General features: G+C 31.0%; 1 protein-coding gene across 5 annotated transcripts in view; it reads left to right on the top strand.

Annotated features, from left to right (window-relative positions):
• Positions 1–25,173, top strand: part of LOC105228488 (hypothetical protein) — an 84,445-nt gene that overhangs the window by 53,801 nt on the left and 5,471 nt on the right. For 4 of the 5 annotated variants that reach the window (XM_029551209.2, XM_019991112.3, XM_011208338.4 and 1 more), the window contains 4 exons: positions 2,744–3,284; positions 3,476–3,537; positions 13,380–13,527; positions 14,645–14,880. In XM_029551209.2, coding sequence (XP_029407069.2) covers positions 3,265–3,284; positions 3,476–3,537; positions 13,380–13,527; positions 14,645–14,880 — 466 coding nt within the window. In that variant the 5' untranslated portion in view covers positions 2,744–3,264. Of the gene's footprint in view, positions 1–1,711; positions 2,591–2,743; positions 3,285–3,475; positions 3,538–13,379; positions 13,528–14,644; positions 14,881–25,173 lie in introns of those variants that run through there. The other variant, XM_011208336.4, reaches the window with a different exon arrangement.

Below are 25,173 nucleotides of genomic sequence, written 5' to 3' on the forward strand. Positions count from 1 at the left end.
TCACGACAACGGTTGAGTGTGATTTAAATTTGGGTTTCCAGAGCACATGAACGGTGTGTTACGCCTCGGCAAGACATACAGGCTGTATTGAGAAATGTGTAGTTTATAAGAGGCTTAATGAGGTCTGTTCATACTGAGCATACAGGCTGCATTGAGATATTGAGGCTTAATGAGGGCTGTTCCCACTAGTTTCTTGCGCTATATCTTTGTGAAAGAATTTTCTGTTGCCATTAGCGATGATTGTTTACAAGGCATGCCTGTAACTTGCTGGAGGGCAATTATCAGGTTTTCAAGGAAAAATCGGCCGATACAGCTGCCATTTTACGTTCGATATTCGTACGACGTTCATCAATCGTCGACGCCGCCGGCTCATAAACCGCACCGAACCGTAACTTTTTCGGGATGTAAAGGTGACTCATAGAGTACTCGTACATGCGGATTGATGTCTAAGCAATAACGCATATTTTGTTTATTGACAAATCCATTCAGCCAGAAATGAGCCTTTCGCTGAAGATGATTTTTTGATGAAAATCCGAATTATTTTCAGGTTATTGCTCAGCCGAATTTATGAATATACGACGATTTTGGTGGTCACACTGCTTCAGTTCTTACGTCTATTTGATCTTATAAGGATGCAGGCAAAGTTTTTTTCGCAAGATTCGTCACAACGACTTCACAGAGATGTGTGAGAGACTGTTTTGGGTCTTCCCCAATTGATGCGTTAGCGGCAGCAATATTCTCGACACGACCGGCACTTCTTTCTCTCACGGTTACGTGAATATTTTGTACTATGCTTCAGGATTAAAATTTTTCCACTATACGCAGTTGTTGATCTAACAGGACGATTATCACGAGCTTAAATTGGACGTAGCGGTCTTAAAGCTGAGGCCACTGACTTCGAATTTTGTTAGAGAATTTTAATAATTTTTTTTTTAATAATTTAGACTCGTTTTTGGATCGTATATCTTTCCATGATAAAATAGCAAACCTTACTGAAAAGTAAAAATATGACGTCATTTGCTGTCCCTATCGGTGTACTTTGTATGGTCGTTTTGAAAAAGATCTTTAGAAATCGTATATAGTTTTGATGGGTTGTCATCGTTCAGACACCTTTTCATTAATTACGAATTTACTTGACCATAAAAATGTTCATTATACGAAGGGATTTACTTTAAAATCTTACTCTTAAATCTTTTTTTTTATTTTGCATTTCAACACTGGACTTTTAGATCTTCCATTCTCTTAGCAGGCGTTGGTTGACGGCCAGTTTCTGTGTGACTGCGATATGCTTTTCTGGAAGAAAACACAGAAGATGTACTGATATATTCTGCAATAATTCTGGTTGCCCTTAGAAAAGTTTGCCAATAGGCTTTCATGCAGTAAAGCTAAACATTTTCGGTGGGAACACCCAGGCACTGTACCACAACGGATCGTTGTTCTAAACAGTTCAAGTCCGATCTCTATTAGAAGCGATCTCTTCGCTTAAACTAGTTTAACCTAACTTGAGGTATTTTTTGAAACAATTGTCAGTCAACGCTTCTCTGTTATTATACTACAAAATTGAGAGTTTTACAAAATTCTATGGCGACATTCAAGCGCATTTTTCAAGTCAGAACTTATCACACCCGTTAGTAGAGCAAGCTCTTTTCGAATAATTCCTTTCATTCATCAGAGAAACTTTTTTCACAGTACTCCGAAAACGCTAACCACTAAGTAGCTTTCACTTAAAATAAAATTTAACACCGCTTTTGCTTGCTTCGCAACACTGTACCGCCTCTCTGCACGTTGAATGAATTGCGCGTTAGCCTTATTGCTGTTGTCACTCTCGCAGACGCGGCGACGCTATATTTACACAAATGCAACATTCTACCACTTACTAGCCTTATTGGGAGCACATCAAGTGCTTAGCAAATATATTGGAGTTGCTCGCCGAATGACTTCACTTATAATACAGCGCCATAAAAAACGAAACGAACTGTTGATGTGAAGTGATGAGAGAGCAATGGCAAAAAGGGCGACAGCAAAACAATGTAAATATGGATTAAAAACAAGATATAGCCAGTTGTAGCTTATCAGCGCAAGAACTGAGGAATGCAGGCACAAAAGCGAACAAAAGAATGTTGTGACCGCAGAAAGTGAAAGAGTTGAGGCGTACCGGTGCCAACACCGGCAGTGCGCTCACGCGAAAGACTTGCGAGTGCCGAATTGGGGAGCAAAGCGAGTTGGCGCCGAGAGCGCGCGCACTACTACTAAATGGGTGCGTACAAGCGCGGCGAAAGCAGTACGAAGCGGCCGAGTCATGTGGATGGTGGACAACAAAGCGCACGTATGCTACAACAACGACAGGCGGTAAGCGACGACGGCAAGCAAGCAGCAAACAACAGCTAATTGAATTAATCCCATGAATGAGCTACACGGCGGCATACAGATAGCAGACAACAGCAGCAACAATAAAAACAACAAGTGTAAAATTACAGGTGGTAGCCGAAAAACAAATTGACTAGCGTGTGTGGCAAAGACAGCAGCGGCGGCGACGGCGCGGCAGCGCAGTGACGTACAAAAATTGACGAGACTTTTTTTTCACTAGTGTGTGAGTTTTCGCATACATAGATATAATTTTATAAGCGAGTGTGTGTGTATATGTTGTCGTGTGTTAAAGCGGCATATTGACGCCGCGCGCCGACCTGGCAGTATGAAATATTGAATAAAAAAATGTTTTTTTTTTTGTGTATTTTGTTTGCAGTTGAGCAGCGTATGAGCAAAAGCGCCAGCGCGCCACAAAAAGTGTATAGAGAAAAGACTGCGCGCACTTTGTTTTCGTTTGCATTAGCGCTGATAAAAGCTAAGAAAATAGCTAGCTAGCTAGCAAATAAGGCGACTTGATACGACGAAGTGCAAAAGCGTGCTTTTCAAAGTGATTTATGCGCGTATACGTAATAGCGCGCAAGACTAAAGCGGCGAAGAGACAACGATACCAACAGCAGCGCCGACGACCACCAGCACCACGACCGCGACAATAGCCAGCGCGCAACCACGAATAGCACGTCGTTGGTAGTTAAGTAGGCGCGCCAGTAGAGTGCCATAGTCACATAGCTCCGGTGACAACAGTTAGTTACACCAGCGACAGCAGACGCATCGGCAGCTGTTGCGTGCGCTAGTACCAAACGCCGCATTACAACGCACGCAAACGCGTCAGTAGCGTACGCTACGCTCAAGCGCTTTAATAAGCTATAGGCAGTTAAAAATAAATCTTGCAACGGTAAAATGTGTCGCTGCTGCCAGAGGTGAGTACATGTTATAAAATATTTTAACCATTTTGGCGTGCGCGCTGACACTTTGTTAACGCTTTCTTTCGCATTTCATGCTTGCATTGCAGCAATAAAGTTTGTTGATATTTTTTCAAGCACTTTTTGTTGTAAAATGTTTGAAAAAACAATTAAAATATTAATTTATAAAATTTAATAAAATTATTTAGCTGCTGGGAAGACTTCAAGTGGAACTGCTTCGAGGAGAGATTCTGCTACGATGAGTCAATCGGTGAGTTGATATAAAAAATTTTTTTTTAGATGTTACAAAAAATTAAAGACATTTGACATTAAAAATTTAAAGGAATTAAACAAAATTAATTAAAAAAATTAAACAAAATTAATAAAAAAAATTAAATATAATTAAAAAAATTAAGTATAATTAAAAAAATAAAATAAAACTAAACAAAAAAAATAAAATTGAAAAACAAATATTTTTTTATATTTCAAAATATTTAAATAAAATTAATAAAAAAAAATTGAAAAAAAAAAATTAAGTATCATTAAGAAATTAAACAAAATTAAAAAACTAAACACAAATAAAAAAATTAAATAAAAGTAAAAATAAAACAAATAAATTAAATTACAAAAAAAAAAATAAATAAACAAATTTTTTTAATTTTAAAATAATTAAACAAAATTAATAAAAACTAAAAATTAATAAACAACAAGGTATAATTAAAAAGTTAAACACAATTAAATAAAAGTAAAAAAAATAAATTAAATTAAAAAAGATACAAATATTTTTTTATTAATTTTAAAATAATTAAACAAAATTAATTAAAAAGATTAAATAAAATTAAAAAAATTAACAAAAAATTAAAAAAATGTTTGGGTGAATTTTAAAAGTTTTTTAATGTTAAAAAAATAGTTAAAAAATAAAAAATAAAAATAAAGTAAAAAAAAAAATAAAATAAAATTAAAAAAAAAATTAAATAAAATTAAAAAAAATTAATTAAATGAAATTAATTGAAAAAAATTAAGAGATAATTTTGAAAACATTAAAAACAGAATTTAGTGTAATTTTTAAATTTTTTAATCTTACAAAAAGTGGGTAAAAAAAATTAAAAACAAAAAATAAATAAAAAAATTAGCATAGTTATAAAAATTAAATTAAATAAAATAAAAAAATTTAAAATTAATTAAAATTAAAAAAGTAAAAAAAAAAATTAGTGAAATTTTAAATAGGTAAAAAAATAAATAAAATAATTTATAATAATTAACAAAATAAAAATTAAAAAACATTAGAAAATTAATAAAAAATTAAGAAAAATTAAAAAAATGAAATTAAATTTAAAAAAATTAAGAAAAATTAAAAAAAAAATTAAATTAAATTAAAAAAAAAAAATTAATTAAATTAAAAAATTTGTAAAAAAATACAAAAAATTAAAATTAAAAAAGTAAAAAAAAAAATTAGTGAAATTTTAAATAGGTAAAAAAATAAATAAAATAATTTATAATAATTAACAAAATAAAAATTAAAAAACATTAGAAAATTAATAAAAAATTAAGAAAAATTAAAAAAAAAATTAAAATAAATTAAATAAAAAATTAAAGTAAATTAAATTAAATTAAATTAAATTAAATTAAAAAATTTGTGTTCCAAAAAATACAATATCAATTCAACAGTAAAGCCAAAAAGCAAACAAAAATTCCAAAACCACACAGACGCCTTAAGCGTTCGAGATAATACCGGTCGTAATAATTTGAGCGAAAAGTGTACTAAAAACGTGATTATATAACTTGTAATTTCTAAAAAAAATAAGTGATTAATACGCCAAAGTACAAGTCATTATGAGTGTGCTGAGCGTAAAGCGCCGCGCGCTGATAGCTAGCTGAGAAACACATCTACGCATAAATTTAAAGCAGCGTATAGCTAGCAGGTAAGCTACAGGTTAAATTGCTAAAGGAAGTGCATAGGAAGTGGTTATTTAAATTTATACACATATATACAAGAAAATTGTATATATATACATGTATATATGTATGTAAATACACGTGACAAAGCTGTAGCTTCAATTACTTGCCCTCAGTGAAGCGACGTCATATATGACAAATAAAGACAGTCCTATGAAAATGCTAAGCGCACAAGCTTGCAGCTAATACCTGAGCTTGCCAGTATCTACAATCAAAAAATGAAAATAAATATTTTAAAATGTAAACAAAGTATTAATATGTTAATAATTTGCGAAAAATCCGAAATATTGACTGCTGTTTTCTAGTACTTTCGCATGCGCTAATGCGATAGTTGTTATTGTAATTAAAAACTGATTATATTCGTAGGCGTTGTGTTATGAATTAATGCATATACAATTATTAATGACGGCATGGAAAATTTAGTTGGGAAAAATAGTGCATGATATACAAAAAAAAAAACAATAAAAACAAACATAAAAAGTAAAAAACAATAGAAACAGACATAAAAAGTAAAATGTAACAAACTTTTGTTAAGTTACACAAAACATCGCTAGAATATTAATCTTGTTGTTGTAGCAGCAATAAAAAGATTAAAAACATGTTATTTGTTGTTGTGGGTGCTGCAGTGAGCGTAAAATGGAGTGTTATATAAAATTAATTATTCAAAGTGTTAGCATTTTTTTATTTGTTGTTGTTGTTGTTGTAAAATGCAAAATTTACTCACTCACGAATGCAAAACTGATTAACTGTTGAAAATTAATTTAATTAAAGTTGCTTTAGAATAGATTTTAAAATCGTCATGTTTTGCTGTTGTTATACTAAGAGGCAAACTCTTCTCATATACACAAGTAATTCGGTACTGACTCAACAAAAAATGTTTAGTGTTGGAAGTTATGCGTTTAAGAATTTTTTTTTATATTTTTTAAAAGGTTTTTTAATTTTTTTCTAATTTTTTAAAGGGTTTTTAAATATATTTTTTGTATTTTTTTAAAATGTTTTTCAATTAAAATATTTAATAAAAACTGTGTTCATTTGGTATTTTGGTATTTTGGTAACAAAAAAATTTCCTATTTTTTCTTAATTTTTTTTAAAATTAAAAACACTTCGTAATAAAAAAAAATGTTTTTTTTGCAACAAAGTTTTTATTTGTAATTACAAAATATTTATTTAACAACAAAACTTTACAAGCAATAATTCGAAACTGCTTTACCCAAAAATTTTAACTGCGAAAATTTAATTTTCGAATATTGTTTTTCCTTACAAAAAAAAAAACAAAAATTCTTATTGAACATTTTTGAATACATTGTCTTAAGATAAATTTTCATCAAAAAATATGTTTTTTGGTTAAAAAAGTTTTTTTTTTTAAATTGTGAAAAAAAAAAATAATTTTTTTTAAATCAGTTTTTTCATTTTTTAAAAAAAGTAAAATTGATAACATTATTGAAATTTGTGTAAAAAAATAAAACCATTTTGATATTTTTTTTATTTATTTAAATTTTTTTAAATTAAATTTCATTTCATTAAATTTAAAACTAAATTATTCGAAAATATGGGTTTTTGAAAAAAAAAAATAATAATTCTACATACATATGTTCTATTGATTGAAAAACAAATTGTGAAAAAATTTAGTTAAAATCAGATTTTTTTATTGTGAAAAAATAATATTACAATAATTTGTAAAAATCCTTTGTTAATATTTCAAAAAATTTAAAAAAAAATTAATTAACAAAAAGTACTGAAAAAGTAAGATTAAAAGCATCATTGAAATTAGTGTAAAAAAATTGTAATCCTTTTTGAATTTTTTTAATAATTTCTATTAAATTTTCAAATCTATTTTAAATTAAATTAAATTTAAATCTGGATTGTTCGAAAACATTTTTTTTAATTACAAAAAAATTAAAAAATAAAAGTATGTATGTTTGAAATACGAATTGTGAAAAAAATGTTAAATTTTTTTGGACAAAAAAAATATACAAAAGTAAAATTGAAAAATCTATTGAATTTTGTGTGAAAAAACAATTAAAACTTTTTGAATTTTTTTTTAATACTTTTTTTTTAATTTTCAAAAAATTGCAAAAAAAATTTACAAAAGTAAGTTAAATTAATTTTATCACATTTTCAATCCTTTTTCCTTATGCCATATCCATAACATATTCGAATAGTTTTATGAATTTTTCCCAAAATGAAATTAAATAAGAATAATCACAAAATTTAAATTATTAAATTAAAAAATTATTTTATTTATTTTTTTTTTTTAACCAATCAATGAATGAAAATGCAATTTTTTTATTACCAGAGCCATATGGCACAATTAGCATTGGTAACCCATTTATCACTGTACTTCGAGCTCGATGCGTCAATGTCACGGGTTGCCCAATTTGACGGCATATAAATGAGGTAAAAACAAATTAAGATTAGAAGCGGAGGTCGTAAGCAAGCAATTGATTAGATGACGTTTGTTTTACATATACACATATTTATATAGGATGATAAGTCGGTATGTTCTAAGAGCAATTAAATCGTATATAAATTCAGTGGATATCCCCAGGCAGTTAACACGTACATACGATAATTCTAGTTACTTGTTAGAACTAGGTGAATTCCAGGGGAATTTCCGGTTATATTGCCACTGTTTATTGTTAAAATCTAAATTTAAAGGAGAACTTTCAACGATGGTTTTTAGTAACAGATTAAAGTTAGTACACCTTGACTCACACGCCTTAAGCCATTTCGATGAGCTACAAGTGGTACAAAATCAATTATCTTGGCGGTTGTATGGCTGGCTCAAGATGCTGCGTGGTCATAAGAAATCTGGTTCTACATTCATCGCTAAACAGCTAGGATAACCTGAGCGTCATCCAAACCTAGCCTTACTTATTCTCTGAAACGGAAGTCATTCAAAATACCTTCTTATTCTTTACTAGCGTAGACACCGCTTATAGCAAAATTGACAACAGCGTGCTAACCGTTTCTTCTTTTCGCTGTTTTCCGCCGATTGGAGATTTCAATTGTAGCCAGGTCTTTCTCTACCTTATCTTTCCAAAGGAGTAGAGGTCTTTCTCTGCTCTCTCCGGCGGATACTATGTCTAATACTCTCAGAGCTGGAGTGGTTGCATTCATTCGGAGAATATGATCCAGCCAGCGGAGCCGCTGTCTATAAATTCGCTGAACTATGTCCATGCTGCCGTATATCTTGTACAGCTCATCGTTCCATCGACTGCGGTATTCGCCGTTGCCAATGCGCAAAGGACCATAAATCTTTCGCAGAACCTTCCTCTCGAAAACTCCTAAAGCCGACTCATCAGATGTAGTCATTGTCTACGCCCCCGCATCGTATGGCAGGACGGGAATAGTGAGTGACTTGTAGAGTTTGGTCTTTGGTCGTCTAGAGATGACCAAAGTAGATGAAATTATCTACGACTTCGAAGTTGTAACTGTCAACCTGTTACGTGGGAGTCAATTCTCGAGTGCGACGACTCTTTGTTTGATGACAGGAGATATTTCGTCTTGTGCTCCATATCTTCAAAAGAAGCTGATACGAGTACATGCACCTTATCAGTTCTTTGCCGCAGTAGTTGAATAGCTCGGCCGGTAACCGCACATTGTTGTCCTTTAGGCGTTACCCAGTTCCCTATAATATCAGTGTTAGGTTTAGTTCTCGAAATTTGAGGAAAGAATAATTGTAATGTGTGGAAAAAAATGGCATTTTAACTCCTTTTTGGCACTTAATTGAGTCAATTACTAAATTGTCTTCACTAATACTCGTAATGTCTAATGTTGTTTAAAGCTAAATTAAATCATAATATCAACAGCGATGATAAGAAATAGGAAAATAAGATTTGAGTAACGGAAAAAAACATTGAAAGAAAAGCTTATCATGATTAAATGTGAGTCCTCAATAATATTTCCGAGAGCTTTATAGAAAATAAAGACAAAACGATTACAAAATGTCAAAGTGTCTATTTCAACATATTATGTGTAAATGTAATGGGTATTCTTACTGCAAAACTGCGTATACCATAGATAAGGGCTCGCTTGATTGCCTTCTAAGAAACTAAAAAAGATTGATGGGAGGCATACAATACATAAATATGTAGATAAAGACATTACTGCGTAGATAAAAAGTAGAGCTTACTGTTTATATTGCTGTGGGCTGATTACGCTGTTTTCAGGCAAATTATTTTGCAATTAGCGGATAAAAGGGTCACGTGTACGCAAAGTGCGGCCAGTGAACTTACAGATATTTCCTGCTTTCTTTGTTCCTTGAGCTACAGCTATATTGATGAAATCGAATAAAATATATGAGTTCAAAAAATTTTCAACTGACACACAAACAACAAAAGAAAGTCACCATTTACTGTTATAAAAAGAGAAAATTCGCCGCCGACAGTATTTGTTGTGCCATTTAGCGTATCCTTACTGTACCCGTAATTCGTTTATTTAGTTAATTGGTTAACACCACTTCGGCAAGAAAATAATTAAGAAGCGTGCAAAAAATCGGCATATAATTACTGCTAAAAATATTGCATTTCAACAGCAACAACAACAACAACAATAAGATACAGAGTGCAATCATTGCATATATTGACTTTAGTATGAACAGACATTCTGTAATATTGGCACAATGAATCACCGTAATGCGTTAAGTGTTGGCAAGACTTCTGTTGTTGTGTATATAATGATTACTATTGTTCTCGCGTTTATTGCGGTTTGCTCGTTTGCGTACAATGATTATTTGCATCTGTAAATGCCTCTGTATTTAAATGTTTGTACTTGTGTATGAGCTTCTTGGGAATTTTAAGTAAATGAGCGGTTTGTAATGACTTGTACGTGTCGTAGAATTTACATAGCCGATTGAGTTTTCACCAAATCGATTGACGTGATCGAGAACAACGCGGATATTAATACATTATTGTAGTCGTTTTAGAAAATCGCGTGTTTTGTGTACGTAGAGTATAAGTACATACAGTATTGAGTGTAAATATGGGACTTATTTGTTTGCTTTTTGGACTTTAATCAATTACTATTTAGTAATTTTTATAATTTTATTAGAATAAAGTATTTTTGATTACTTGTTTGATTACTTGTTTAATTAAAATATTGGCAATTAATTTTTTTTATTTTAAAAGTAATCACTACTATTAAAATTAAAATTTTGGATTTTAAGGTAATCATTACAATTTGTAATTACTGATTACATTTTTAAATAAAATTATTAGTAATTATATATTTCTAAATTTAGAAGTAATCACAACTAATTACAATGAAAATTTTTAGTTTTTAAGGTAATCATTACAATTAAAAAAAATAAAATTTTCTGATTACTTGTTTAATTAAAATATTGTCAATTACATTTTTTTTATTTTAAAAGTAATCATTACTAATTATCTTTAAAATGTTTGGTTTTTAAGGTAATCATTACAATTAAAAAAAAACATAAGTTTATGTTTACTTGTTTAATTAAATTATTGCCAACAATACATTTTAAGGTACATGGTAATCATTGCAATTGTATAAAATATTCGAGTTTTGATTACATGTTTAATGAAAATATTAACAACTAATTTTTTTTCGAAAGTACTCACTACTGTTTTCTAAAATACTTGACTTTTAAGCACTTGTTTAGTTAAAATATTGGCCATAAAAAATTTTGATTTTCAAGGTAATCATTACAATATTACAAAACATTTGATATTTTTGATTACTTTTTTATTTCAAATATTGTAGATTAGAATTTTTTTTAAGTAATCATTAAAATTAAAAAAAACTATATTACTTATGTATTTCAAGGTAATCATTACAATTACTTTTATTTAAAACACAAGAATTACATTTTTTAAATATTACAAAAAGTTTTTTGAATTGCAACACGTTTTTATCTCGCTGCTTTTTTGTTAATGCCATAATTACAATATGTTTGTTTACTTTATGGACTTTAAGCAATTAATAGTTGGTAATCATTACATTTATTTACAATATTTAATTTTCGAATTGCTTATTTAATTAAAATAATGCCAATAAAATTTTAAGTTATCTAGGTAATCATAACCATTACTTTTACATAAATTTCATGAATTACTTTTATTGTAATCATTACATTTACGTTTTTATAAAATTTTTGTGTGACGTTTTTTTATCTTTAATTATTTGCTAGTAGCTACAATTTTTCAAAATCTTTAATTTTTGTGACTACTTTTTTTTAAACATTGGTAATCATACCTTTTAATTTATGAGGTATTCATTACAATTTAAGTTTATTTTATTACTTGTTTTAATAAACTATTGGCAATTACAATTTTTTTTTTCAAAGTAATTATTATAATTACTTTTTTTTTACAGTTATATATTACTCTTATAATAATTATTAATCAGTACTTTCGATTTTTACCGTTTTTTATAATTTATTACAATATTACAGAATCTTTGATTTTTAATTACTTAAAATTAAAATATTGGCAATTATTGTACAATATTTCATTTTCAAAGTAATCATTACAATTATTTTTAATCATTACTACCTTTTTATCTCTCTTCTTTTGGTTAATGTCATGATTAAAATAAAAAAAATGACTAAGGTAATTAAAGATAAATTATGATAGCATTGTAATGATTACCATATTGAATTAAAAGGTTGTCTATGCATATTATTAAAGTTGATTTTATGCTCATATCATATTTTTTTTAACAAATTCCTACTACAAATGCTAACAGTAATGTAATAAGTACTTACCATATATTACAATGCTTAAGGAAATTTTTGTTTTTAACTTAAAATGGTACTTGTTAACCAATATGATAAAGAAATATTAAGTACTTTAGTCACTTACTGCCATTTATATTTCAATACAAGATTTGCTTGCCAATTACAATTTAACTCAATTTGTTCAAATATTTGTTTGTTTACGGAACAATTACAATCATATTACTGTTTAAATTTGTAAATACAACCGTGAAAAGAGCATTGATTACAATATGTAATGATAATAATTACAGTATGTAACAAATAGCAATAGAAATACGCAAATATGAGCGCAAAATCAGAAATGATATTGAAAGTTCAATTATATGACGATTGAATTATTTTTATATAGTGATTACTTGATTTTTAATTCAGTTTTTTATTAATGGATATTTAATATATTTTGTATTTTTTTACAATGATTACATTTGGCTAAATTAAAATTGTTATAATAGTCGTAGTCAATTTGGCAATTAAATTTTTTTAATTACTTTTTCGATTACATTTTGGTAATTAAATTTTTTTAATTACTTGTACGATTACAAGCATCATTACTTACTTTTTTTTCGGCACAAAGGTATATTAAATAGTCTCGCATACATTTTTGTTAGTATTTTAAGTGCCTAGTAAGTCATTACTTTATAATTACATAACGATTATACAAAAGAAAGTTCCTGTGAACCATAACCACGTCGCTAACAACATGAAAAGTTATTTTTGGAATATTTTTTATTTGTAATCATTTCGGTAATTAAAACTTTTTAATTAATTTTACGATTACATTTTGGCAGTTAAAATTTTCTAGTTACTTCTACTTTAAAAGAAAGTTCCATAACCATGTTGATAACAATATAAAAAGTTATTTTGGAATATTTTCTATTTGTAATCATTTTGGTAATCAAAATTTTTTTAATTACTTTTGCGATTACATGTTGGTAATTAAAATTTATTTACATTTCCGAATGCATTTATGATTACATGCATTTGTTCGTCAAAAAAGTGTCCTAAGTAGTTTCGGTTAGATTTGGTATATAGTATTTTAAAAAGCTAGTAAGTAGTTACTTAAAAATTGTGTAGTGATTACATAATAAAAAAAAAATCCTTAGAATTTTATATGCATAGTTTTACCTTTGAAACTTAACCCAACAATTTTGATTTAATTCGCTCTAAGTATCAATATGACGTAATCATAACTTGCTTTATATGCAAGTAATCAAAATGTAATGAGTTTGTCACGAATGCTAATTTTGTTTAAAATCGTGATCAATGAATACGCGTAAAAATTTAATTACACATTTACTTAATTGTTAATCAATTCTTTTGTAATAAGTAATATGTAATAATCAAACAAGTAATCAACAAAATTACGGTACTTAAACTGCAAAAAAAATCTAATTATCACTTCTCTCTCTTTACAGCGAACTACAATCCCGAGGAGGATACGGACTACATGTCAATGCAGAAGAATGGCAGTGCCCTCAGCCATATACAAGTGTCGGATAACAACAATTTATCGGTGCCGATCTGTAATCAACCATTGCGACGTGACGCTTCCGGCATTATGAGGTACACGCGCACGGCACATTTTGCTCACAAGGTGGAGCATTCTGACGTTGATGCACACCTTTTTCCGTATTCCATGCATAAGATATTGTCACACCTTTTTTCTTTTAACTGAGAAGCGGCAAAACAAAAGAAAAATTTTCTTTTCTTATCTTTAGAGTATATTGCCCCAAATCTGAAAATAGAAACGAAGTATTCGGTATTGACTATTTTTGTACATGCCCAAAGAAATTTTGTGTGTTGAGACACCAGTATTTGGTCTCAAATTAATTTATAATCATTTGCAATTAAACAAATTGAGTTCAATTAGCTTTTTTGGCATAACCGTGGAAGCTTTTGATAGTTCTCATTACATATTTTGCTTTAGCACGGAAATTCCATTCAATTTCGAAGACTATTTCTCTAATTCTCAAATGGTTTATAAATATTTATATGCAAAATTGAAGCTTTAAGCTTTTAATACGCTTTCCATTATCGCGTTAAGGCACATTGAGCTTTTAAGCTGCTTCAGAATTCTAAAAATCTTTTTTTGAGCCTGAAAGTTCTCTTTTTTTTCGCTTTCTTTCTCTTTCTCTACCTCCCTTAGTATCTCTTCAACACTTATTAGCTCCTTTGAAACCCTCTCTCTCTCTCTTTCTCTGTTTCTGCCTCTTGGTATCTCTTCTACGCCTATCACCTCTTTAAATGCCTTCAAATTGCCGACAGTGTGGAAATAAGCTAGGAAGAATTGGATTATCATACCATCTATCTCTCTCTCTGTTTGTCTTTCTTCGTATCTCTTCAACACTCATTAACTCCTTAAAAACCCTTCATATTTCCAGCAAAGCGAAAAAAACGAAGAAACTCCAACGAAATCATAACACCTTTACTTCTCTATCTCTCTCTCGCTCTCTCTCTCTCTCTCTTTTTCCCGCTTGGTAGTTTTTCTAAGCTCTTTAAGTCATTAAAATTGCTTTATAATTGTAAACTACACGAAGAAGTCGAAGTCATACCACCTATCTCTCTTCCTTTTTCTCTCTCTTTCTTTGTCTCTCTCTCTCCCTCCCTCTCTATCGCATTTTTTTTTCTTATCATCTCTTCAACACACATTAACTCCTTAAAACCCCTTCATATTTTCCAGCAATGCAAAGATACACGAAGAAGACTACCGCCGTGAAACACAAACGAACGTGCCGATGTTGGGTCCCGAAATATTGGCCGTTTTTGCAAATTCACAAATCTTCCAAGATCATCAACCGACCAAAATGACACGTATCAGCACGAAGACTTTCCTCGCCGGCATACATTCACCGAACAAGGAAGTGCCGACAACGCCGCGCGAAACCGAACAGGATCGGCTGCTGCGACGTTTGGAAGGTAATAACAACAACAGCTACATCGTCAATCACCAACACCACAATCGTCTCAATCATTATGAAAATGATGATGACAACGATGAGTACGATGATGACGCACAGCCACATCATCCGCTTAAACGTCCCTCGCGTAAAATTAGCATCGGTAGTGGTACACATGTGGGTAGTGGTAGTGGTAGTAGTAGCGGTGCGACCAGCCAACACAAGGTCAAATTTTATCTAGACTGATTAGACAAAGAAGAAAAACAAAAAATGGCGTACCAGGAAATAAATATTTTAGCGTTGCCATGTATTTATAAATTTTTTTTGGTATTTTTGTGCGCGAAAGTTGTTGTACTTAACAAATAACCTGCCACAAGACAAACACACATACTTATATATATATATATAGTATGTAGAAGTATATAGAATTACATGGACACTTATCAAGAAATATATATAGCCATAGTATTATGCTTTGTATTTATTAGCTTTTATTGTAATGAGTATTACTAATATTACTGTTATTATTATTTTCAATATTATTCTATAACTATTACTTAATATTATTTATACATATACATATATACATATGCATATTTTTAGGACACTGCTACTATTTATATGTAAGCCGCCTGTAGTTGCATAAATAGGCGTCTGCTACATTTTATTGGCAATGAGGCACGTAAACAGTGCGTTCGAATTGTTTGATACTGCATGACCAAATGTGTCAAGCATTCGGTCGGCCCTGGTTCGGTTCACAAGCCCACTTACATACAAACATTCGCACGTATCTATATATGCGCTATGTATTTGCGTATTCCATAAGCGTACGTCTCGGTGCGACAATAAGTCAAATGGATACTTAAAAAAGTAGTATTAAGTAACGCTAAGCAGTAATTAAGTTTGTTGGATAAAAAAAAATTACAAAAAATAAAAAAATTTAACGGCTTCCTGTGATTATGTAACAAAAAGCAAAAAAGTAATTGCAAACAGCATGTGTCGTAAACGGGGATTTATGGGTTACAGTTTTTAGCTGTTACGTGCAATAATAACTTCGTGCAGTTTTTGCTGAGTTATAAAATTTTACTGTTGGGAAATTTCAATATTTCAGAAAACTGATATTTTTAAAAATAAAATGAAAATATTTTCTCAATGAGTTTTTTTCAACCGAAGAGACGAGTTTTAGTGAAATCAATACTTCGAAAAAAAATGTAAAAAAATATCCCCTTGATATTTTTCTTTAAACATTTTTTTCTAAAAATAAAGATATCTTTTCAATGACTTTTTTTTATCCGAAGGGATAACTATTGGCATAATCAATATTTCGAAAAAAAAATATTTATAATATTCCATTAAATTTTTCTTTGAAAATTTTTTCTAAAAATAAAAAGGCATATTTTCTCAATGATTTTTTCATCCCAAAAAATTCAAAAACAAAACATTCGAAAAATAATTATTTAATATTTTTTTTTAACATTTTTTTTCTAAAAAAAAAAATATTTTGTTAATTTTATAATAAAAGAATACTAAGGGAAAATTTTTATTTTTTAATTTTTTTCCATCCGAAAAAGAGTTTTTCACAAAAAAAAAAATCTTAAATTTCAGAAATAAAAGTTACTCAAAACTTTAAAGCTTTTCTTTCGTACGTTGAAATTTGAAATTTCTCTTTCTGTTATTCTTATTCATGAGTAGTCTCAAAAATGTTAAGCTTCTTTTCTGTTCATTCAAAATCTTGGAAATTAAAAATTTGCAATAATTTTCTGGAAGTGGGAAGTGAATATTCAAACAAAAAAATTATTTCTAAAAAATTTTTTTTTTTTGAAATTCATTTAAAAAATTTGTATAAAAATATGTTTGTGAAAGAGAAAAAATATTAATTTAGTTTGAAGCTTCCGTTTCTTATACCCGTGATTATTCTGAAAAATTTGAAGCTTTTTCAAACTTTTTTAAAGATATTCTCTTAAAACATTTATCTGAAAAAAATGCGCATATTTTTTTTTTGTGAGAGTTTTTTTTTTATCCGAAAAGACATTTGTTTTCAAAAAATTTAAAAGAAGTAATTAGAAATTATCTCTTTCAAATGTTGGTCGCGGTTGCGTTTCAGATGGCTCATCCGTTGAATCCAATTTTTGATGACCCGTTGCTCTAAGACTTGAATCTAAGTGAGATTGAAAAAAGAATCTGGTCTGGTAAGAAAAAAGGCTAATGGTCCAAAATGGGAAATTATCTGCTCACCGAAATTTTCTCTCATTAAATCCATTGATAGAGGCGCCGAGCTTACGAGCTTCAATTTTGAGCTAAATATACGATTATAATGGCACGATAACAGTCGTCACCGGCATCATTTTTGAAGAAATATGGACCGACAATTTCTACGGCTCACAAACCACACCAATCCGTTGTTTTTTTTGGCTAAAATGGCAGCTCTTGAATCTCTTCAAATTCGGCAATTGAGCCAAAAATGGGTTTTGCTGAACAAAATTTGCCTCGAAAACATCGGATTTTCTTGGAACTTTTCAAGATAAATATACACAGAGCGAAGCGATGTCGCTTGAAAGATCGAGCGGCTTCAGTTGCACAATCTGTATTATGCACGCTTTCCGTCCGAGTTGCTGCGAACGGCGCCTAATCGACTATCCACGGTCGTCGTGTACACTCTCAGCTACGACTGCTATATTTTCTTCCCTACATGCTCGAGGGGGTTTATTCGGTCGAATATTATCCAATAATAAACCCTGGGTTTCAATATGGGTGACGGTGTTGCGAATACTACGTTCAGTAGGCCAATTATGTTGACTATAAGTTGAGCGAGAACCGCGAAACAGAACATGAATTTTCGTCTCCACGACTTCACTTGCAGAATCGAATTCAATGAGCACAATTTTCGAGTACTTTTTCCACTAAATAAAGTCGTATGTCATGAATAGCACGTTCATTATTGAAGCTTGAATAGATACTGGTTTATTGCTAAAGACCAATGGCTTCAAACAACCCCAGAAGAAGTAGTCTAATGGGGTTAAATCACAACTTTTTGGAGGTCATTCAATAATTTGTGCATTTTCTTCGTATCAGAATCGACAGTTTTGTCTATGGTGCGGTAAATTCAGATGAAAATGAACCTCAATGAAGTAGATTTTCTCGCAACAATTTCGTGTTTGCATGTGTGGCCCGTCTTGTTGGAACCAGACTTTGTCAAGATCCACTTCTTCCAATTGCGGCCATAAAAAGTCGATTATTATCGATCTATACCGCTCTCCATAGACAGTGACGGTGTCACCAGCTTCATTTCGAAAAAAGTACGGACTGATGATTCCACCAGACCAAAAACCATACCAAACTGTCAATTGAGGTGCATGTAAGGTTTTTCATAAATCATTTATGGAGTTTCTTCGCGAAATCGACTGTTTGGTTCATTTTCTGCACCATTCAGATGAAAGTGTATCGAAGTGGATGGTTTTCTTAAGAAAATAGTTATCGTTTTCAAGTTGTTCCAAGACAAACTCAGCAAATTCACGACGTTTGCGATAGTTCAACGGCCTTAGTGCTTGAGTTTTATGCATGCAAGCTCTAATTCTTTCCCAAAATCAGCCAGGTTATGGTTTGAAACAGTTTCAATGCTTGAGAATGTCTTGAAACCGACAAATTGCAACACTTGCCTGAACGGCAGCAACGTTTTCATTACTTCGAATGGTTTCTTGTCTTATTGGCACTTGAATATTATGTAAAGAAATGTTCTCGGAACTTTCAAAAATTCGACGAATAGCGAGCACAGGTGAAGGATTATTACGACCTTAAAATGACAAGACATATATCTTCCCATGATGTAACATCATTGAATACAATGAATGAAAAAATACAGATCATGGCATAAAAAAATTGCCGAAATGAAAGTTAGAAGTCAAAGCATCCCTCTTTTAAAACCCGTTATATTCAAATCTAAAATTCGAATATTCAAAATTCACAAGTTGATATAAACTCTTAAAACACATACATACATGTATGATAAAGTTGATAGATAATGACTTGCTTCTTTATGCGTCAAATTACACTTGTTTCTCAGCTGGTGGCCTATCAGGTCAAAATCGAACTCACGACCTACCAGCCAAGAGCCGATAAGCCACGCATAAGTGAATTCGGTCGGAACGAGTGCGAAGCTATATTTAGAGTGTTTTTCAAGTATTTACAGTTTTTATAGAGACATGGAAATATTTGTATATGTAGTTGTGTTAAATGTACATATATACATATATATTTATATACATATGTATGTATATGTATATGCTTGCACGACTTTCCCACTTGCCATCTCGGTAATAACTTTTATTTGCGCTGTCGCGACCTAAAATAAGCGCAATATTTGCTTTTATTTTTACTTTTACATTTTTGTTGTTGTAAAAGTCTTTAAGCCGCTGATGTTGGAAGATTTTTTTGTTTTTGTTTTATTTATTATTATTTACACGGATAATTTATCAGCTGCAAGAAATTATCCGTCTTCTGAACGGAAGATAATTTTTATTTCAACTTTCATAAATCAGTTTTATATATGCTTATGTAGATATATGTATATACATATATACATATATATATATATTCATATGTGTATTTGTGTGCATATATCAGCATTTGTATCGGCAGTCAGATACAATAAACGCCTTTTTACGTGCCCTGATTAGTCGAATATTGAACTGATTATAGCGAGTTGAGTTTGTAATTTCTTAATTGTCCGTCGTAAATCAGTTCAGCTTGCCAATATACAAACAATAATATAACATATACGCACACAAATATACACAAACATACAAACAGCTGTCTATATTTAGTTAGGTTGATGAAGGCAATTTATCATCTGATAAAAGCGCATTTGAAGTACACACTTACACACATACATACAAAAGAACTTTTGTCGCTGCTTAAGCGTATTTATTGTTGTTGTCAAATACAGTGAATGCGTGTGTGTGTGTTAATACACATTTCGAAATTCCAGCCGTCACTTAATTAATACGTTTAGCGCTTTTATCGCATTGTGATGGATTACGCGCTCTGAAGGTGCAGTTGTTTGTATTGGTGGCGCTGATTGGTAATTTGTAAGGCAGAAGTAATCAACAGAAATGAAAATGAAAGAAATTAATAAAAAAAATTAGTAAAAAAAAATATTAAAAAAAACACACTTCACAGCTGTATTTTTTATAGCATAAAGGGCTATAAAACGATTTAAGCTTGATTTTGATCGATCAATTTGTATGGCAGCTATATGCTATAGTGATCCGATCTGAGCCTTACTTCCAGAAACTATGGGGTTGCCTTGGATAATAGTCTGTGCCAAAGTTTGTGAAGATATCTTTTCAAATAAAAGAGTTTTTCATATAAGGACTTGATTTTGATCCTGCTGTTTGTATGGCAGCTATATGCTATAGTGGTGCGATCTGAATCATATTAACAGAGGCTATGGCGTTGTTTTTGGAAATGATCTACTGTAAATTTCGTGAAGATACCTTGTAAAATAAAAGAGTTTTTCATACAAGAACCTGATTTGTATCGTTCTGTTTGTATGGCAGCTATATGCTATAGTGGTTCGATCTGAGCCTTACTTCCAGAAACTATGGCGTTAACTTAGAAAATGACCTATTGTGAATTTCGCGAAGATATCTTCTTAAATAATAGGGATTTCCATACAAATACTTGATTTTGACCGGTCATTTTGTATGGCAGCTATATGCTATAGTGGTCCGATCTGTATAATATATTCGGAAAATGTAGCGTAGCCTTTTAGAACAAACTATGCCGAAATTCATGACGATACCGTATCGTTAAAAAAAGTGTTCCATACAAAACTTGATTTTGATCGCTCAGTTTGTATGTACATACATACATACATACATATATCCCAGGCAATAATAATAATAATAAAGCACCTGTGCACCTGCACTTAAACAACACACACATGTACACATACATATGTATCTACATGTATGCCTGCAGGTGTCCACATAAGAGCCACCCTGTAGCAGCACCAACGCACCGCACAAAATAGCATTAAACGATTGTCATGTGTTGATTATTTCGTTTATTATACAATTTTTGTTGTGTTTGTTGTTATCATTCATTTCACATATTATCTGTGAATTATTTTATTTTTGCGCCTTTCACTCAACCTTTCCGTTATAATTATCCATATATGTTACGTACAAATATATATCATAATTTTTCACCGTCAATCAGGCCATTATCTACGCGCATATGTATATATGTGTGTTTATTTATAATGTTTGTTGATTTCGCGCTGCTTTTTGGCTTTTAATGCGCCTAGTATAAATATGTTACCGTTAGAGACAAGTTGGTAAGACATGTCAGCATGTCTTCGGTTGAAAATGCAAAATTTATTAGTAGAGTCTTAAGAAAAATGTTTAGATAGCAAGCAAGTCAACTGGCATAACTAAATACATATATACATACAAACATACATACCTAAAGGCATAAATATATACACACACATGTGCATACAAGTATAATACAAATCACAAGCACAATCAGCTGTGATTTCAAGAAGCATGACGTATATGCCAAAAATATAACTGCTCACATACATACGTACTACATATGTATATGTACATATATATGTCAATTTTATTGTGCGAGCTGGGTGGATGCGTGCGCACACGTAGATGCTTACTGCCGCTTTAAGTACACACCATACATACATACATACAACTTACTTGTACATCTAATTGCTGAAGTTGTATGAGATAAAAGGCTTTAATTGCTTTTGCTTGCAAACTTCTTGTGTGATTATTAATTTTATTTAAAATTTTTGTTGACAGTCCCGAAAGTAGTCGCGACAATAATTTCGATGCCGTAGGCAATCCCGAAAATACGATGGAAAAATATTGATTTTTGATGTTAGTCCCGAAAGCAGTTCCGTTTATAATTCCGATCCCGAAGCCAATCCCGAAAATACGATTGAAAAATAACTGAAATTTCTCTATTGGTTGCTTTCTGGTTTGAAAGAGTTAACCAGTACTCGTATGTTAATACCGTAATCTATCTTGATACCGAAATGAACAATTCAGAACTTATTTTTTGGTGTTAGTTAGACAAACCTATATATGACTATGTTTTTTATTCAAAGATTTTGATGTAAGTCCCGAAACTGATTCCAAGTGTTAACCCAATTCTAAAGTCCAACCGGGATATCAATGGTACTCGTAAGCCACGTATGTGCGCGATTTCGGGTCTAATCCCGATCCCAATCCCGAAACAAAAAGAAAAACATTCATATATATGTGATTACTAACTTTATTTAAAATTTTTAATGTCAGTCCCGAAATTGATCCTGAGTCTAAATCCGATCCCGATCCCGATTTCGAAATGAACAACTCGTATATGATTATTTTTTTATTCAAAGTTTTTGATGTCAGTTCTGAAATTGATCCCGAGTCTAATCCCGATCCCGACCCCGAAATATAACCCATATATGGCTACTAACTTTATTTAAAATTTTTATGTCAGTCCAGAAATTGATCCCGAGCGATTTCGGGTCCCGATCCTAATCCCGAAACAAAAAGAAAAACATGCATGCACATACATATATATGACTACTAACTTTATTTAAAATTTTTTATGTCCGTCCCGAAATTGATCCCGAGTCTAAACCCAATCCCGATCCCGAAACGAACAACTCCTATATGATTATTTTTTTATTCAAAGTTTTTGCTGTCAGTTCCGAAATTGATCCCGAGTCTAATCCCGATCCCGACCCCGAAATATAACCCATATACATATGGCTACTAACTTTATTTAAAATTTTTATGTCAGTCCAGAAATTGATCCCGTGTCTGATCCCGATCCTGAAACGAACAAGTCCATATATGATTACTAACTTTATTTAAAATTTTTATGACAGTCCCAAAATTTATCCCGAGTCTAATAATGATCCCGAAACGAACAAACCCATATATGATTATTAGCTTTAAAAAAAAATGTGAAAGTCAAACCGAAATTGAACCCGTGTCTAATCTCGAAAATATTAATAAAAAATTTCGATATTAATATCACCAGTACCCATTTGTCAGACCGGTGAAAAATCTCTGTATAATCAAGAACACGAAAAGAACAAACCAAATATATGTACATACATATACATTGGAGCTCTGGTATTCGACTGTTCAACTAACCGATTGACCGAATATGACATTTCTCGAATAATAATATTCGATTTGGAGTCGATTAACCGCTCATTTTCAACTATCCGGTTAACCCTTCTATGTCGACTATTCGAATAAAAAGCGTTCAACTTCTACAATTTTTTTTTCGTATGTGTATATAAAGGGTGATCCATTTCGAGGTTCTTTACCTATTAGCGAAAAAACACAGAAACTTCAAATTTAATGGCAACATTCTTTCGCATTTCTTTTTTGAAGATTAACTCTTTCAAATGTTGACCGTGACTACGTCTCGCATGGTCCATCCAATGTCCAATTTTCGATGACTCATTCGAATATTTCGTCTGGTAACTGACGAAACGAAGCGGAATGGTTCGCATAGACTTTCGACTTTATATATCCTCAGACGAAACACTCTAACAGTGTGATATCACACGATCTTGGTGGCCTATCGACAGTCCTAAAATCTGAAATTATCTGCTCATTTAAGTTCTCTTAATAATCTCAATAAATCTATTGATTGATGCGATGTGGGGGAAGTGGCGCCGTCTTGTTGAAACCAATTATCGGCGAGATCACGAGGTTCACTTTCAGGCATCAAATAGTCGGTTATCAAGGCGATAATGATCGCCATTAACGGTTACGATCTCACAAGCATCATTTTTGAAGATATATAGACTGATGATTCCACCGTCCCACAAACTACACCAAACCCTTGTGTTTCTAGTTGAAATCGCTTTTCTTGAATCGAGCGGCTTGAGTTCTTGCACCAGTTCTATTTTGTACGCTTTCTATTTAAGATGTCGACGTAAGATGCGCCAAATCATTCCATACGTCAGTCCGAGTTGCTGCGAACGGCACCGAATCGATTCTCCACGGATCAGGGTACATTCTCAGCTACGGCTGTTATATATTTTATTTTTTTTTAGGTCAAGTTTTCGCCTAATTGTATCTTTTTTAGCCACAAAGATATACAATTATAATATAAAGTATATGCGGGCTCTGGGAAGTATTGACCTGATTCAACCCATTTTTGGTACACAGACTATATTACTATTTTCAGGAAATGGCTCTGTCTGCATTTCAATTGTATAACTAACACAATGATCGATACCTTAGGTCAAAAGTCAACTATAGATACTGATGTCCCCAAATTCGGTATCAAGGGGCTTGAACAGTTTCGTTTGCATTTGGACAAACATAAGGTGCCATATTATTGGTGTAAAGTTTTAACCCGTTTTATTATTTGCTTCCTAATTTGTGTACTGGAAAGTGAGAAAAATGGAATGTAATATGAGAAAAATGTTTCGTACAAAGTTTAGTCGCAATCGGTCAGTTGGGTCCCGAGATATGTGATGTCATCAAAAATAGGCTGTTTTTACAACTAATTTACATATTTTAGTTTTTACAGCTTTTTTTTTGATTAATTTTAAGTTGTTTACTTCAATTTTACAAAAAAAATTGTTTGCAAACTACTTAAAATTTTCGAAAATATTTATTTGAAACATTTTAGTCGTATAAAATGTTATATTTCTTAAAGTTTTTTTCAAACTTTTCCTTTATACAAATCTGTATGTTCGAAAGATTTCGAAATCCTTTGTTTTCATATTTGAGTCGTACAAATTTTTTTATTGTTTTTTTTTTTTGTTTTTGTATGTTCCAAATATTTCGAAAACATACATTTTACATAAAATAGTTTAGTTTTATATGATTTTTTTATTAATTTTTATTTTAAGTTTTTTTCTTTAATTTTACAAAAATAATTTTATTTGTAATTGTAAATTTTCGAAAATATTTATTTGACACATTTTAATCGTATAAAAATTATATTTTTATTAAATTTTTTTTATTGTACACAAAACTGTATTTTCAAAAAATTTCGAAAACTTTTACTTTTCATATTTTAGTCGCACATATTTTGTGTATTGTTTTTTTTTGTTTTTGTACATATGTTCCAAAAATTTCGAAAACATACATTTTACATATTAGTTTTATACAACTCTTTATACCCTGAACAGGGTATATTAAGTTTGTCACAAAGTTTGTAACATGCAAAAGTAAGCGTCGGAGACCCTATGAAGTATATATATAAATGATCAGTTTGATGAGCTGAGTCGATTTAGCCAAGTCCGTCTATCTGCCCGTCTGTCTGT

This window comes from Bactrocera dorsalis, chromosome 1 (assembly GCF_023373825.1).
Source record: "Bactrocera dorsalis isolate Fly_Bdor chromosome 1, ASM2337382v1, whole genome shotgun sequence".
Lineage (NCBI taxonomy): Eukaryota > Metazoa > Arthropoda > Insecta > Diptera > Tephritidae > Bactrocera > Bactrocera dorsalis.